General features: G+C 40.4%; 1 protein-coding gene across 1 annotated transcript in view; it reads right to left on the bottom strand.

The window, feature by feature from the left end:
• Positions 1 to 718: 718 nt before the first annotated feature.
• MBOAT1 (membrane bound O-acyltransferase domain containing 1) overlaps positions 719 to 13,427 on the bottom strand; it is an 82,956-nt gene continuing 70,247 nt past the window's right edge. Inside the window, exons 10-13 of the mRNA XM_030552522.1 lie at positions 8,767 to 8,831; positions 6,938 to 7,070; positions 5,331 to 5,482; positions 719 to 2,878 (exon numbers count right to left, since the gene is read on the bottom strand). Of these exons, the coding sequence (XP_030408382.1) occupies positions 2,743 to 2,878; positions 5,331 to 5,482; positions 6,938 to 7,070; positions 8,767 to 8,831 (486 nt within the window). The 3' untranslated portion in view covers positions 719 to 2,742. The remainder of the gene's footprint in view (positions 2,879 to 5,330; positions 5,483 to 6,937; positions 7,071 to 8,766; positions 8,832 to 13,427) is intronic.

Raw genomic sequence — 13,427 nt, forward strand, 5'->3', positions numbered from 1 at the left:
CCCCTCAGCCCCACCCCTGCCACATGAATATTGTTATGTGTACCAATGTGGAGGTGATGTGTGACACATAACAAAATTAATTCCACACATGGGTGGAAAAAATTAGAAGGAACACTGGTCGGGCCAGCTGCAGCAGCCCTGCCAGTGCAGCAAATTTGGAGTCTTACTGCCAAGAAGCAGAAGGAGAGGATCTGATGGGTATCCAGAAACCACGCAGGGACACAAGGCCTCTGTAAGGATTCACCTTGTCTTCCTGCTTATTGGCTGGTTTTTGAGCTAAGACCTTTCTTATTTCCACAAATGTCACCCCCTCTCTGATAGAAGAATGCCAAGGAAATTTTGCAAGGAGAACGTCCTAGTTCCTGTATGGGCTGAGTAGAGTTTGATCTAGCTATGTAGGAATAGATTCACCACACCACAGAAATGTCACAACAAGTTCTTAAATAAAAAGATGTAATACTAAACAACAGAACAAAAAAAAATGACAAAAAAATAAACCAATTTAGGGATGAATCCTGCTCCCATTGAAATAAATGGGAGTTTTTAGCATGGATTTCAATAGCAGCAGCATCTGAACCACACTGTGTTTGTAAAATGTGAGACTGAGAGATGTGATTAGTTCCCGCCATACGTGTAATGATCTTTCACTTTGCTTCATGGGACACAGGCTCATTCTCCCCAGATTTTCATATTCCCTCCCATTAATAAGGCCACACACTGACAAAAAACAGTTTGTTTATTCAGACCAATCTTAGTAATCCATCTCTTCTCCAAAAGAAATCACCAAAAACACTTTCCCATGAAATAGACATTATATTAAAAGGCTGTTGGGAATTCGGGGGGTTGGGGAGGGAGAAAAGGAGGCTGGTGGAGGGGAGAAAAGCAAAATCAGTCCGTCAAGAAAAATAAAGTGAAACTGTTTACATTCTTCAGTTTTGGTTTCTTACATTTTTCTCCCCATAGTAAGGATTCTGCAGAATTTGAATTTGTTCTGATACAAAAATTAAAATAAAATAAATGTGGTAGACTCTTTGTTCACTTACACTTCAGACAGATGAGAAAAATCAATGGTATGTAAGGGAACTGCTTCATTTCTAAATGATTCTGAGAAAACCAACTTAGAAAACATTTAAAGATATATAACAGAATTATTTGGTGCATGTTTTCATGTGTTCCTTTAAGAGGTCCTCTCTGACTATATTTAGTTTTTAAACTTACATAGCACTTTTCATCCTGCTCTCTCAAAGCGCTGTGTAAAAGTTAACAGAACCTCACAACACTCCTGTGAGGTAGGTAAGTATTATTATCCCCATTTTACAGATGGGGAAACTAAAACATAGAAAGGTTGAGTGACTTGCCCAAGATCACGCAGTGAGTCAGAAGCAGAGCTGCTGATTCTCAGTCCCTTGATCATATCACAATCCTTCTCTTGTATAGTACTCTTTTATTTTTATTTGTAATGGACTGTTATCCTTGTGTGAACAAAATTCCTACTTGCCAATACATAATATTATGAGGAACAAGCTGATCTATTCCCAACCCTTCCTCCAGCTTTTGATCTGTGACTGACAGTTTGAAAGCACTAAATCTGCGAGGTTTCCCTACTACTATGTTATATTGATCATAAAAGTATCGTGTCCAAACATATCACTCCAAAGCTGCAGGGTAGTGCTGAACATCAGTCACATCCCAATTATCTCTGTCTCTCAGGCCTGGTCTAAACCTAAAACTTAGGTCAATCTATGTCACTCAAAGGTGTGAAAAATCCACATCCTTGAGAGACGTAGTTAAAATGACTTAAGCCCTGGTGTAGACACCACTATGTTGACAGCAGAATTCTTCTGTCAACCTAGCTACTGCCTCTCAAGGGGCGGTATTCACCACAGCAATGGAAAAACCCCTTCCGTCGCTGTAGGAAGTACCTACACTACAGCACAGAGGGTCAGTTGCAGTGCTGTAGCTGTGCCACTGGAGCACTTGTAGTGTAGACGTAGCCTCGGCTAGCGAAGTTTAATCTGCGTGTTGTAGGATATTCTGATTTTTCCTTTTATATATATTTTTTAGTTTGGCCAATCCAGTGGCTGATGTTCACAGAAATCTACTTGAATGATTTCCAAGTGACTAATTTGCCCTCACACCAGCAGGTGTCACTCAGAGCAATTAGGAGTCTCCAAGCTGCTGAACTCAGGCAGCAGGTCCCTTCTTCAGAACCACATGGGAAGCACTTTCACCCTGCGCTGTGGCCCTCCTCCTCCTGTTGGAGTAAATGCCAACAGTCTCAGGAGTCAAGGTTTTGTGGTTCTACATCCCAGAGCCAACTCTGGCCATAGTAGCCAGGATAGGAAGCCAACGACTCAGCAGCCTAGAGCACCAGTCTGCTAAGCTGCTGATCTGATTCTTGCTAGGTTTTTTTAATGATTATTTTCTTAATCTCAAAATTTTTATCTATCAAATATACATTTCTGTAAAAGATCAAAAACATCTGCACATGTGAAAAAATTAAATATATAAAAAAGCACGCCATAAAAATAGTCCCTGTATTTATAAAATCATAAGCACTACTCCTCAAGCCTCTAAATCTTTGTTACTGAGTCATCTGGAATACAGTCAGCCAAGCTCCAGTCTGTCCTTTCCAAAGCGTTTTAAATTAAGCAATAACAATGTCATTGTCTTTTTATTTTCTCCCTTTTGTTTTTGGTATGACACTTCACTTTCCAATATCAGTGGTTTTTCTTTGAGGTATCATTTTTCTTTCTTGTTTTTAACAGAATTGCATGTGACTTGATTCTGAAGCTGCCTCATGGTGTGGTCTCGAGATTTGATTGGTAGGACCAGCAGCAGCAGGAGGCTTAGAATGTGCACGTGAAAGTACATTGACCTAGAAACGAAAAGAGAAAGAGATAACATACATACGAATGCTGCAAATTGTATTAGTTCAGCACTACAACCAGCTCCATCAGATTGAAGAGGTTTAGATATAAAACAGAGCACCTGATAGACTTATATATGACAGGCTTTTATGCCTTTGGATTTTACAGCAGTATGTCACACTATACCAGGGGTAGGCAACCTATGGCATGCGTGCCAAAAGCGGCATGCGAGCTGATTTTCAATGGCACTCACACTGCCTGGGCCCTGGCCACCGGTCCGGGGGGCTCTGCATTTTAATTTAATTTTAAATGAAGCTTCTTAAATATTTTAAAAACCTTATTTACTTTACGTACGACAATAGTTTAGTTATATATTATAGACTTATAGAAAGAGACCTTCTAAAAATGTTAATGTATTACTGGCACGCGAAACCTTAAATTAGAGTGAATAAATTAAGACTCGGCACAGCATTTCAGAAAGGTTGCCGACCCCTGCACTATACTATGGAGACATCCAAACCCACTCAAGTCAACGGAAGTTTGGCATTGATATCAACAGGGCCAGTATTTTCCCATATATTGTTACTAGACAAGGGGCCAACCCCAGAACCCTTTTCCAAATCCCTAGTCCCAAACTTTGACAATTCAGGTGAAATGGACTCAGAGGCAAACTACCCATGATTATGGTTTGAGAAACTCAAATGTGGCCTTCTCAGCCTATCTCTCACTGTTAAAGAATGTACAGGGACACATTTTCAGAAAGCTTCCCTTTTGAGCAAGCACAACTTGTGCCTGAAAAAATGGCACCAGCAACTGAAGGACAGAAGAGCTTCCAGCCAAACTTTTGGTTGCTTATCTAAAATTAATTAAAACTCTGAACATTTTTTAGGTTTGCTCATCATTAATACAATATAATAATCATAATAAAATACATCATAATTAGAGAGAGAATGGCACAATATAAAATAAAAACATCTTCCATATATTTACTTCTATAACCGATGGTGTTCAGGGTGAGCAGCTGGAAAAAGGGACACCTGTTTTGGTGGGCCCATAGAGTATGGGTTGAGGAAGGCCAGGGAGCTGTGCATGGGTCCAGCACCTGACCACTTAGGCAGTGCCCCTGCTATGCTCCTTCCCTCATAGTTCTAAAATCCCTGTAAGGTGCCTGACCCCACAGATGTGTCCACAATGTCCTACTCCAAAGGCACACACTCACCTTGCACTTAGCTCAATCGCCTTGTTTGAAAATCCCATGAATTCATACACTACCTTCCTGTGCTGAGTTAGTGAAACACACCAAAATGTGTAGGTACCATCTATGGTCACAGCTGTGCTAAACTTAAACTGACAGTTTTTCCTTCGCAGGTATTGGCATGGTAACAGCAATCTCTTCACAAATATTTATTAACAGAACTTAGGTTAAGATGTTGGTATTTTGTCACCTCAAATGGCCTTTGCTGGCAAAAAGGGCAAAATTTTGCCCTTTGAGCAAATTCTTAAGTGTCCATGAGTTTGTCACATTCAATATTTTTACACTGAGATAGCCCTTATCTTTTTTTATTTGTTGCCGTTGCTAAAGACAGAACAATGAGACATTAAAATGGCAGCTGGGAATGAATCTTGCCAACACTCATACAAGCTTCAGATTGGTGTTAGCATTTTAATAGTTGTGTTTAAGTAAGGAGAAAACTTAGCTAAATATTTTCTTTTTTTTTTAAAAAAGACAGTATTCAAAATCCCTCAAACAGACTCACTCACAGCTGCTCTTTTGAACAACAGTTTTCAGTCTTTTATGACAAAGTAATGGAATATCTCTTTTTTTCAGCCAGAAATTGTTATTCTATGTTTAACAAAGGTCTACCAAAAAAGGGAAGAAAAGTAAAGTAATTTAGTCAAGTCTTTCTTTTCAACTCATTTTATGCTTCACTATATGTAATCTTCAGAACCACCCCTTTCTCATTTTTAAAATACAGAAGTAACTGCACATAAAATAAGAGTGCAAAGCAACAAAATGATTTTAATACACAATGAATCAGCCATGTATCTTCTTTATCTCCTGCTGATCAATTCAGAATCCCTTCTCATGAGTATTTTACAACTGGATGTTAGTTGCTTTCTCACCTAGATATTTCCCAATATAAGGTTAATTTCATTCCTACCCACTCCATCCTCTGGTCTTGGTAATAATTAGCATGGAAAGTCCAGTCAAATAAGAATTTAAAAAAAGAACTAAACTAAACTGAGAAAGAAAAGGAAAATTATTCTAGCATGATTAAATGAATTCATCAAGTTCTACAGATGAAATCGCTCCTCATGTTATTAAATAACCTGCTTGGATTCCCTCTTAATGATGGCAAAATTCTAATCAGCTTTCATCACAGGCTGGCTTATTAAACAAAGCCCAATGGTTACAGATCTATGGTATACAAGTTTAAGAGTTAAAAGGAGGAAACTTACTTGTATAACTTAATTGTGGGCTCAACAGCCAGCATAACAAAAGGTGCAACAGTATAGCAGACAGCCAGTTGAGTGACAAACCACGTGACAATGTCATAGATCACCTTGAGTGGCTTTGAAGAGAGGAAGTAATGTCTGTAATTGTTCCTTACCTACAAATCAAGGAGAAGGGGATTAACAAAAACCCCAAAATTTCTTAGTAAAGACATGCGGACTCACTTCACATCTATTAAACTCCTCATCCATTATTATTTGTATTACAGTGATACCTAGAGGCCCCAACATACCACATACTTATGCTCCAAAGAGGTTACGGTTTGGATAGACAGGCCAGAATAAAAGTGGGAGAGGAAATGGAGGCATGCAAATGCCTAAATGACATGCCCAAGGTCCCATAGCAGGTCAGTGATAGAACTGGGAATAGATCCCAGATCTCCTGTGTTCAATAACCAGAGGACCAGGCTGTCTCTTGTATGGGCATCTATGGGCAATTTTGTTCTTTTCGGATGAATCGGACCACTGCTTATAAAATGTACAACAGAGAGAGGAGTTACACTCTCTAGCAGCTGATTATGTCTGCAAGCATTTTGGATTTCTACAGATGTTGGTTTATTTGGAGGGCGGGGTTTCTTTTTTTTTGACGTTTTGGGGGGTGGATTATTTGTTTTAATCTGTGGAATGCCTCCTCATACGAAAGGGGCAAATAAAGTGCAAAGTATTATTGTGGTACAGTATTATGGTAACTATTACTGATTGCCAGCTTTGTTCACTTGTCAAACTGATATGGATATATACCCAAGGTCAGACTATGAGTAAAAGTGATGGTGCTCTCCAATCTTTTCACAGTGGATGTTTCCACTAGAATGACCAGCACAGATATAGTTACTAATGCTGGAAAATTTAAATTATTTTCATTAGGCTTCAAAGTTAACACTTTGCTGCAAAGAATGAAGCCAGTTCAAAGTTCTCAGTCATCCTATTTTGTGTGATCTATCTGCAGATTTAGATGCACTGGGGACTCATTCACAATTCTTTTTTTTGCAACCATAAAGGGCAGAAGCTTTTCTTTTGTTAAAAATGAAAGTACATATTCTGTAGAAACTAATGTGGTCTACAAGGACGCGCCTATACAGCCTGAAACCAACTGTTGGCTCAATCCAATCTATGAGGTCTGTACTTTACACAGAATTATCACAATACACAGATGAGATGGAGGCTCTTTCTATCTGACCAGATCAATTATGAGACAAATGAACCTATGTGCAAAGTGTATGACGGACCACTAGCATTTTGCACGGCCCTTCACCTCTCTCCGTGACTGTAGCCAAGTCCAGCATCACAATACCTGCTATGCTGAATCAATAAGAGCAATGGCTGGCTGTAATTAAAGGAAGCACCTATAAATATTGCAGTGCAGATCAACATTTCAGTGAGGATCACCTCAAAGGAAAAAGGTATTAAGTGGATTCACCCCTCCTGTACAGTCAATGGCATTATGCCAGGGATGAAAATGGTTCAGAATGTCTAAGGGTACATAAACACCTAGCAGTGAAAGCTTTACAGTAATCTCATACAAGTCTCTGAAGAGAACAATAAAGGCTACATACTGCTCTGGATGCTAATGTCATAAGGATTCCGGTAACGAATGTAAAGTAATATCCAGGATAGACACCATGCCACAGCGCTGACAGGATAAATGTTAAGGCTGTGGGGTACCATGGAGCCCTGTCATAGCAAACACTGGGAAGAAATGAAACAAACAGAAAACAGCAGATTGAACAAGTAACAAATATTCATTGCACTGCAGATCTCCTTGAATCTTAAAGATTCCATTCTGATCTCCTTCATATATCTGAGGCCCAGTCCTGCAAACCTTCATTTACATGAGGGTCAACTGAATTACTTGCACGAGTAAAGCATTCTCTCATGACTTAATTAATCATCATGGAATTTAAACCAATATATATAGCCATGGTAAATGAGAAATCACCTTATGCCATATTATTTATGCCCTCTTTCTATATAATATGGCATAAGGCAGGTTCTCATTTACCAGGCCAGCATTTTCCCATCTGGAATTCTGTAGGTATCCTGAGAAACTTGATGGATATTCAAGAGTGGGTGAGAGGATGAAAGCGACATACCCACACTTCCTTTTCTATTTCAATATTCCTTAGGCAGAATACTATACAGCCACTGCCCGTACCCTACATCACAGAGAGCCAGTCCCTTAGCTAGTGTAAATCAAAGAACCTATGCTGATTTACACTAGCAGCTAAGCAAGCCATAGGTGAACGGTTCCATGTGCATAGTTCAGAAACACAGCAACAGGACCCTAAGAATCTTGCAACATTTGAGTTTTAACTCAACATGCAGTGGTCCTAAGAAATTATCATGGTAGTTTATTTACTCAAAAACATTATGTTTACTTCACTCACAAAGAAAAATAGAAACAGGTTTTTCAGATCTGTATTTTTACACCAAATACAGTTAGGACAAACATTATATAAACTGTTGTATTTTGGGGGTCACATCAATTGACTTGAACTGGACTTTTCACATACCAAAGGCACTGTTTTCACAGTATCCAGAGAAAGGACTGAGCTACAAAATTCAGATTCATATTATTATTTACAGTGAGTCACAGTGATAACAGTCTGAAATCAAATTTCCTAGTGTTGGACAAAATTTACTTTCTGTATCTCAAGTTGAAGCAGCAAAGAATCCTGTGGCACCTTATAGACTAACAGATGTTTTGGAGCATGAGCTTTCATGCATGAATACCCACTTCGTCAGATGCATGTTCCAAAACGTATGTTAGTCTATAAGGTGCCACAGGGTTCTTTGCTGCTTTTACAGATCCAGAGTAACACGGCTACCTCTCTGATACTATCTCAAGTTGGCATACTATAAAGACAGATCTAAATTGGCACCTCAAGTATGGGGCGACTGGTGCCTCTGCAACAGATTATATTGAGGCTATGAAGTTTGAATCAGGACCAAGGTTTCCCAAAGTTCCAATTGGAGGAGTTTATACCCAATTCAGGCCCATCTCCAATAGTAATTAATTGATTTAAAGTGCAAGGGAGAGAGAGGGAAAATATGATAAACTCTTAGCAAAATAATACAAATGGGTAACAAAGACAAAATATGGACAGTGAGAGGTGCTATAAATATGTTATGTAGGAAGACCTGTATAGCTCACTCATGGCTTCGCTGCTTATGAGCAAATGTGGTCATTCCAAACATGTAGCAATAAAAACTTCAGAGCACCAAAAACATAATAGCACACAAGTTCTTACAGACATAGGGAGAAATAAAAGAGACCGAGAGGCTGTTGTATATTTATCAGATTCACCAGTTAGAATTACTAGCCAACATTACTACCTAAAAGTAACTGCATCTCATCAGCAACTGACTGTTTTACTGTTCTTACCGCTTTAGCCAGGCAGCTGTCTGAATGTTCCAGTTTTCAATGTACATTTTGAAACTTGTTGCAGTCTAAGAGAGAGAGAAGACAGTTAACATCTTACACTGGCTTTGAAATGTACAGGACAATGCCAATCTCTACCTGGATTTTAAACTGAAGAGGTTTACATGCTGTATGCTAGTAGTAGTAGCTAGCTACAGTCAAGGCTGTGTCAACATTTCCATTATAAACATGTTTTGGGGTTTATAACTCAGCCATAAGAACTTACCCATGGCTGACACTTGCCACTCACTTTTAAAATCTCACTTTTTATTATAAAAGTGTTTGGCTATCTTTCTAATTATGGAGAAAGCCAACAAAGGTTTTCTAATTTCAGATATTCATGCCACTCCCAACTCTTCAACTTACAAACAACTGCTTTTTAATCTTTAAACCTTGCAGTCCATTAGGTGGGCTGGAAATCCCTAGAGACCTATGAAAACAAAAGGTCTCTAAAAGAAATACATTATTGGGAGCAGGGGGACACGTAAATGAACTTGTTCTCAAGAAACAATGGAAAGTGTTTTTAGAACATGAACTTAGGGCCAAATCTTCAGCCCAGAGTGCAGCTTGAGAAACTAAGCTGGGCCGTAGGGAGATACCAATGGGGAAAGGGGAGGCAAGTCCATAGAGCAGTTACATAACCACTCTGCAGTGACTACTTCAAGCTGTTGACTCAGTAAGCCTTGTGTGCCACTCTCATGGTTGGAGGACCACAGGGTTCCCTCCAACAGCAGATCCTCTAGCCCTGCTCAGTTCCACCTCTGCCCATGCCCTGGCCCCACTTGTCCTCTGCTTGCTATCTGACACAGCTGGACTCTATACTACACAGTGGATGAGTAACAGCAGTGCAACTCCCCAGTGATGCATTGGATTCACATCAGTTCTGTTGCCTGGGGTCCATTTGCTGCATTGTCTGGGTCTGCGCCAGATTTGTCCATTATTGCGCACATTGTGACATGTTTAGCACCTCTGCCCTATTGCACTTTATCGTATCAATAATCAAACATTTCCTAAATTACACATCGACAGTTGGCTGCAGAATTTCCAGACATGTTGACAGGTCTCCAGAGATTCTCAATGTGAAGGAAGAATGGAATAATTAAGAGATTCTCCAAATGTACTGTGATCCATTAAATCACAATGTATCCCAAGTAGCCTTCTACAATCTATCAGGTCACCAATACACACTTTAAAGAGAGCACCTAAGTCAACATTGCCATGAGACCATAGAACAGCAAAACAACCTATAGTGGAAATTAAACAGCCAGAAACCATATTAGAATGGGTTTAAGGTAAAGAGACAAGTTAGGGAAAGCCAGGATATTCAGAGTTAAGACTGAAAAAGTCCAACTGTAACTCACCTTCTTGCAATTACATGTCACAGAGCTTTCCAAACAATGGGTGATCTAATATACCAGACAGGCTGCCATACTTTAACAAAACTGGCTGAGTTAAGCATGGCGTTTCAGCTTTGCTTTGTCATTTAGGTTCATGTCACAACTTAGAGCTTATTTATTTACTGTAGTTTCCTTGTGGCTTACTGTAATGAGAAGTGTACCCTTAAGGGAAACTCACTCCAGAAACAACTCTCCAAGTGAATTTTGGCTCATTTTAAGGTGTGCTATATTCTCAGTCCAGTTTTTCTTTTGTAATAAGTTGATAACCTAACACCCTGAACAAACCTTGAAGGTTTTCTTTGTTAATAAAAAGCACCAAAGAAGTCTCTTTAGAGGTGCATTCAAGCAATAAGCAGTAAAGTGCAGCCCAATCTAAAGGTGTGACAGTCTCCCTTAGAAGTAATCTGACAGCACCAATGAAAATGCTGTGAGGTGGTTCTCAACATGGGCTCTCCAAGGGAACTGTTGCTTTCTAGTTGCAAACATAAATCTTATGAGGAGGTGGCTTTCTGCACAAGAGCTTCATAGATCCCAAGGCCAAAAGGGACCAATGCAATCATTAAATCTGACATCCTGTAGAACACAAGCCATAGAATTTCCCCAAAATAATTCAAAGAGCAGATCTTTTAGAAAAACATCCAGTCTTGATTTAAAAATTATCAGTGATGGAGAATCTACCATGCCCCTGGTAAATTGTTCCAATGGTAAAGTACTCTCACCGTAAAAAATGTATGCCTTATTTTCAGCCTCAATTTGTCTAGCTTCAATTTCCAGCCATGGAGCATTACATCTTTCTCTGCTAGACTGAAGAGCCCATTGTTAAATATTTGTTCCCCATGTAGATACTTATAGACTGTAATGAAGTCACCTCTTAACCTTCGCTTTGTTATGCTAAATAGATTGAGCTCTTTGAGTCTATCACTGGAAAGTAAGTTTTCTAAACCTTTAATCATTCTTGTGGCTCTTCTCTGAACCCTCTCCAATTTATCAACACCCTTCTTGAACTGTGGGTACAAGAAATGGACACAGTATTCCAGCAGCAGTTGTACCAATGCCAGTACAAGGTCAAAGGGCTCTTTCAAAGCTCACAAGGTCTTCTAAGCGAGTCAAGGGAAGTGTGAACTGGAGTAAGGCAGGAGAGGGGACGAAAAGGAGTACTTGAGTGCTTTTGCACCTCAGTCCAAAATACTGGAGGTTAGAGCAACCTTCATCAGTATTTTAAGGGTTAAATTAAAATAACCCTAATTGACAAACACAACTTAATTGCATTATAGTTCCAGTTAGAGAAAGGAACTGTATTTCCTTGTTTTTATTAATGTTGTCCTTTTTCAGTTGGCAAGCACTGATTTTTTTTCCCTCTGTGTTTCCGAGAGAGCAGCCAGTCAAGCTGGCTGTCAACATGGAATGTTCTCTGACAGGGTTCTCCTCAAACCTTCTGTTACAGATATTGCAGCCACACGTAGTATCTTTTGGGGACTACTGTATTAACTTCGTGAAGGTTATATGGATCATTGTGAGCTAGGGAGTGTATTCCACTCCATGCAGGAAGGTTACAAAAGCTCCTCCAGAAACAAAAAACACTGGGGCATAATTACTGCAGTTCCTGGGACTATAAATAGCTCCAGAGAAATACCGCCCCCTGGGGTGGTTTGCATATACTGGTTCAGACAGGTGCCAGAGGCAAGGAGACACAGAAAGGGCCTTTGATGTAAAAGGCTGAGTTTATCCTGACAGAAGAACCTTGTTTTTGATTCAACAAACAGACATGAGTCTTTTATCCAAAGGGGACCCTGCTCTACTGAAGGGTTGGAAGGATTCTGACCTGCCAGACTCCTCCTGGGTACACTTAGTATGCACTAGACCTTTTTATGTTTTCATTCTTAAATAAATAAATAAATGTACTCTGCTGTGAAGGATCCATCTGCAACATATAATCCCTGGCCATAGCCCTTGGAAAGAAAGCAAGTGTAGGGGCTGGGCTTTTGGTCAGACCTGCTGGAGAGAATCACAGTGACTGCAAGGGGTCTGCTAGCCTAAATCCCTGGTCATAAGGGAGATGGATGTGGGCTCCTGCCGAGAGAGAGGTTCTGGCTACAACCTGAGCCCTGAGAGGGCATTCTTTGGGCAGACCATAGAGGGGATCAATGATGAAGTTACCTCAAATCTCTGATGCCATCCACACATACTTAATCTTTCACTGTGCCTAAAAGACTTCACAGCACTTCCTAATTGACAGTCTGCTACCTGCACTGAGTGTATTTTCACCTGGCCATAACCAAATGGTGCAACCACAGCCATATTTAGCAATCGGCTCAAATGCAGAAGTGCTTTACGCACGTAAGTGGCTCTTACTATTTGACATGTACTGTATAGTAGTGCCTAAAAGAATCTCTCAGGAGAGGGTTTCCACCGTGATAGGTGACATACAAATATTCAGGAAGATGCTGTCCTGGCCCTAGAGAGCTCATAGTCCCATTAAAGGCAAGGTGCAACAAGTGAGCATTACAAACCAAAGGCAAGAAGGGAAAGGAAGGACTAGTAATGAGAGGACACTTATTTAGACTAACATCAAGCACAATTAGGTGCCTCCTGAATCATTTATCTCTTCCTCTCTCCCCCGCCTCAAGTCACCAGCTTAAAAAAAAAATTAGCTTTTTAAACTTTCCTAATAAACCACAATCCCATGGGCCTGTTTAATATTTAACCCTGCCTGCCCAACTCGGGGGGGAAAAAAATGAGCCTGAGACTTATGGCCTCCCATCATTTCATACCTCTCTCCATCCACCAGGGCCTCTCCGTGGAACTCTTCCTACAGGTTGCGCTGTTAGAGGAGTATTCTCCATAAGGCAAGCCAGATCAGACAGCACCAGTTCAAGGGAAGTTCAAAATGGAAATGAGGCTGTGTCATCACAAGGGTCCTGGAGCTGATATGGCTTCATTGCTCCTACGCTGCCAAGGAAGTGCCCTCCCCAACCCGTCCCCCACAGCCAATATGTCCCAGAGAGGGGAAGAGTGCATGAGGTCTACACGATAGGAGAATGGGTTAAAGTACTGGGGAACTCACTGCTTCTCTCGGCTTAACAACATTCCTCCCCAGCTCCCCCTCCTCTATGACTGGTACAGTGAGCACTCCCATTCCTGTTTTCAGTCTATTTTAGATTCCCCTCTCAGGTCCTGGGGGCAAAGAGGGAAGCTGTGTGCATTTCCATCTGCAGTTGGCTGCAAGTA

Source organism: Gopherus evgoodei, chromosome 2, assembly GCF_007399415.2.
Source record: "Gopherus evgoodei ecotype Sinaloan lineage chromosome 2, rGopEvg1_v1.p, whole genome shotgun sequence".
In the NCBI taxonomy this organism is placed as follows: domain Eukaryota; kingdom Metazoa; phylum Chordata; order Testudines; family Testudinidae; genus Gopherus; species Gopherus evgoodei.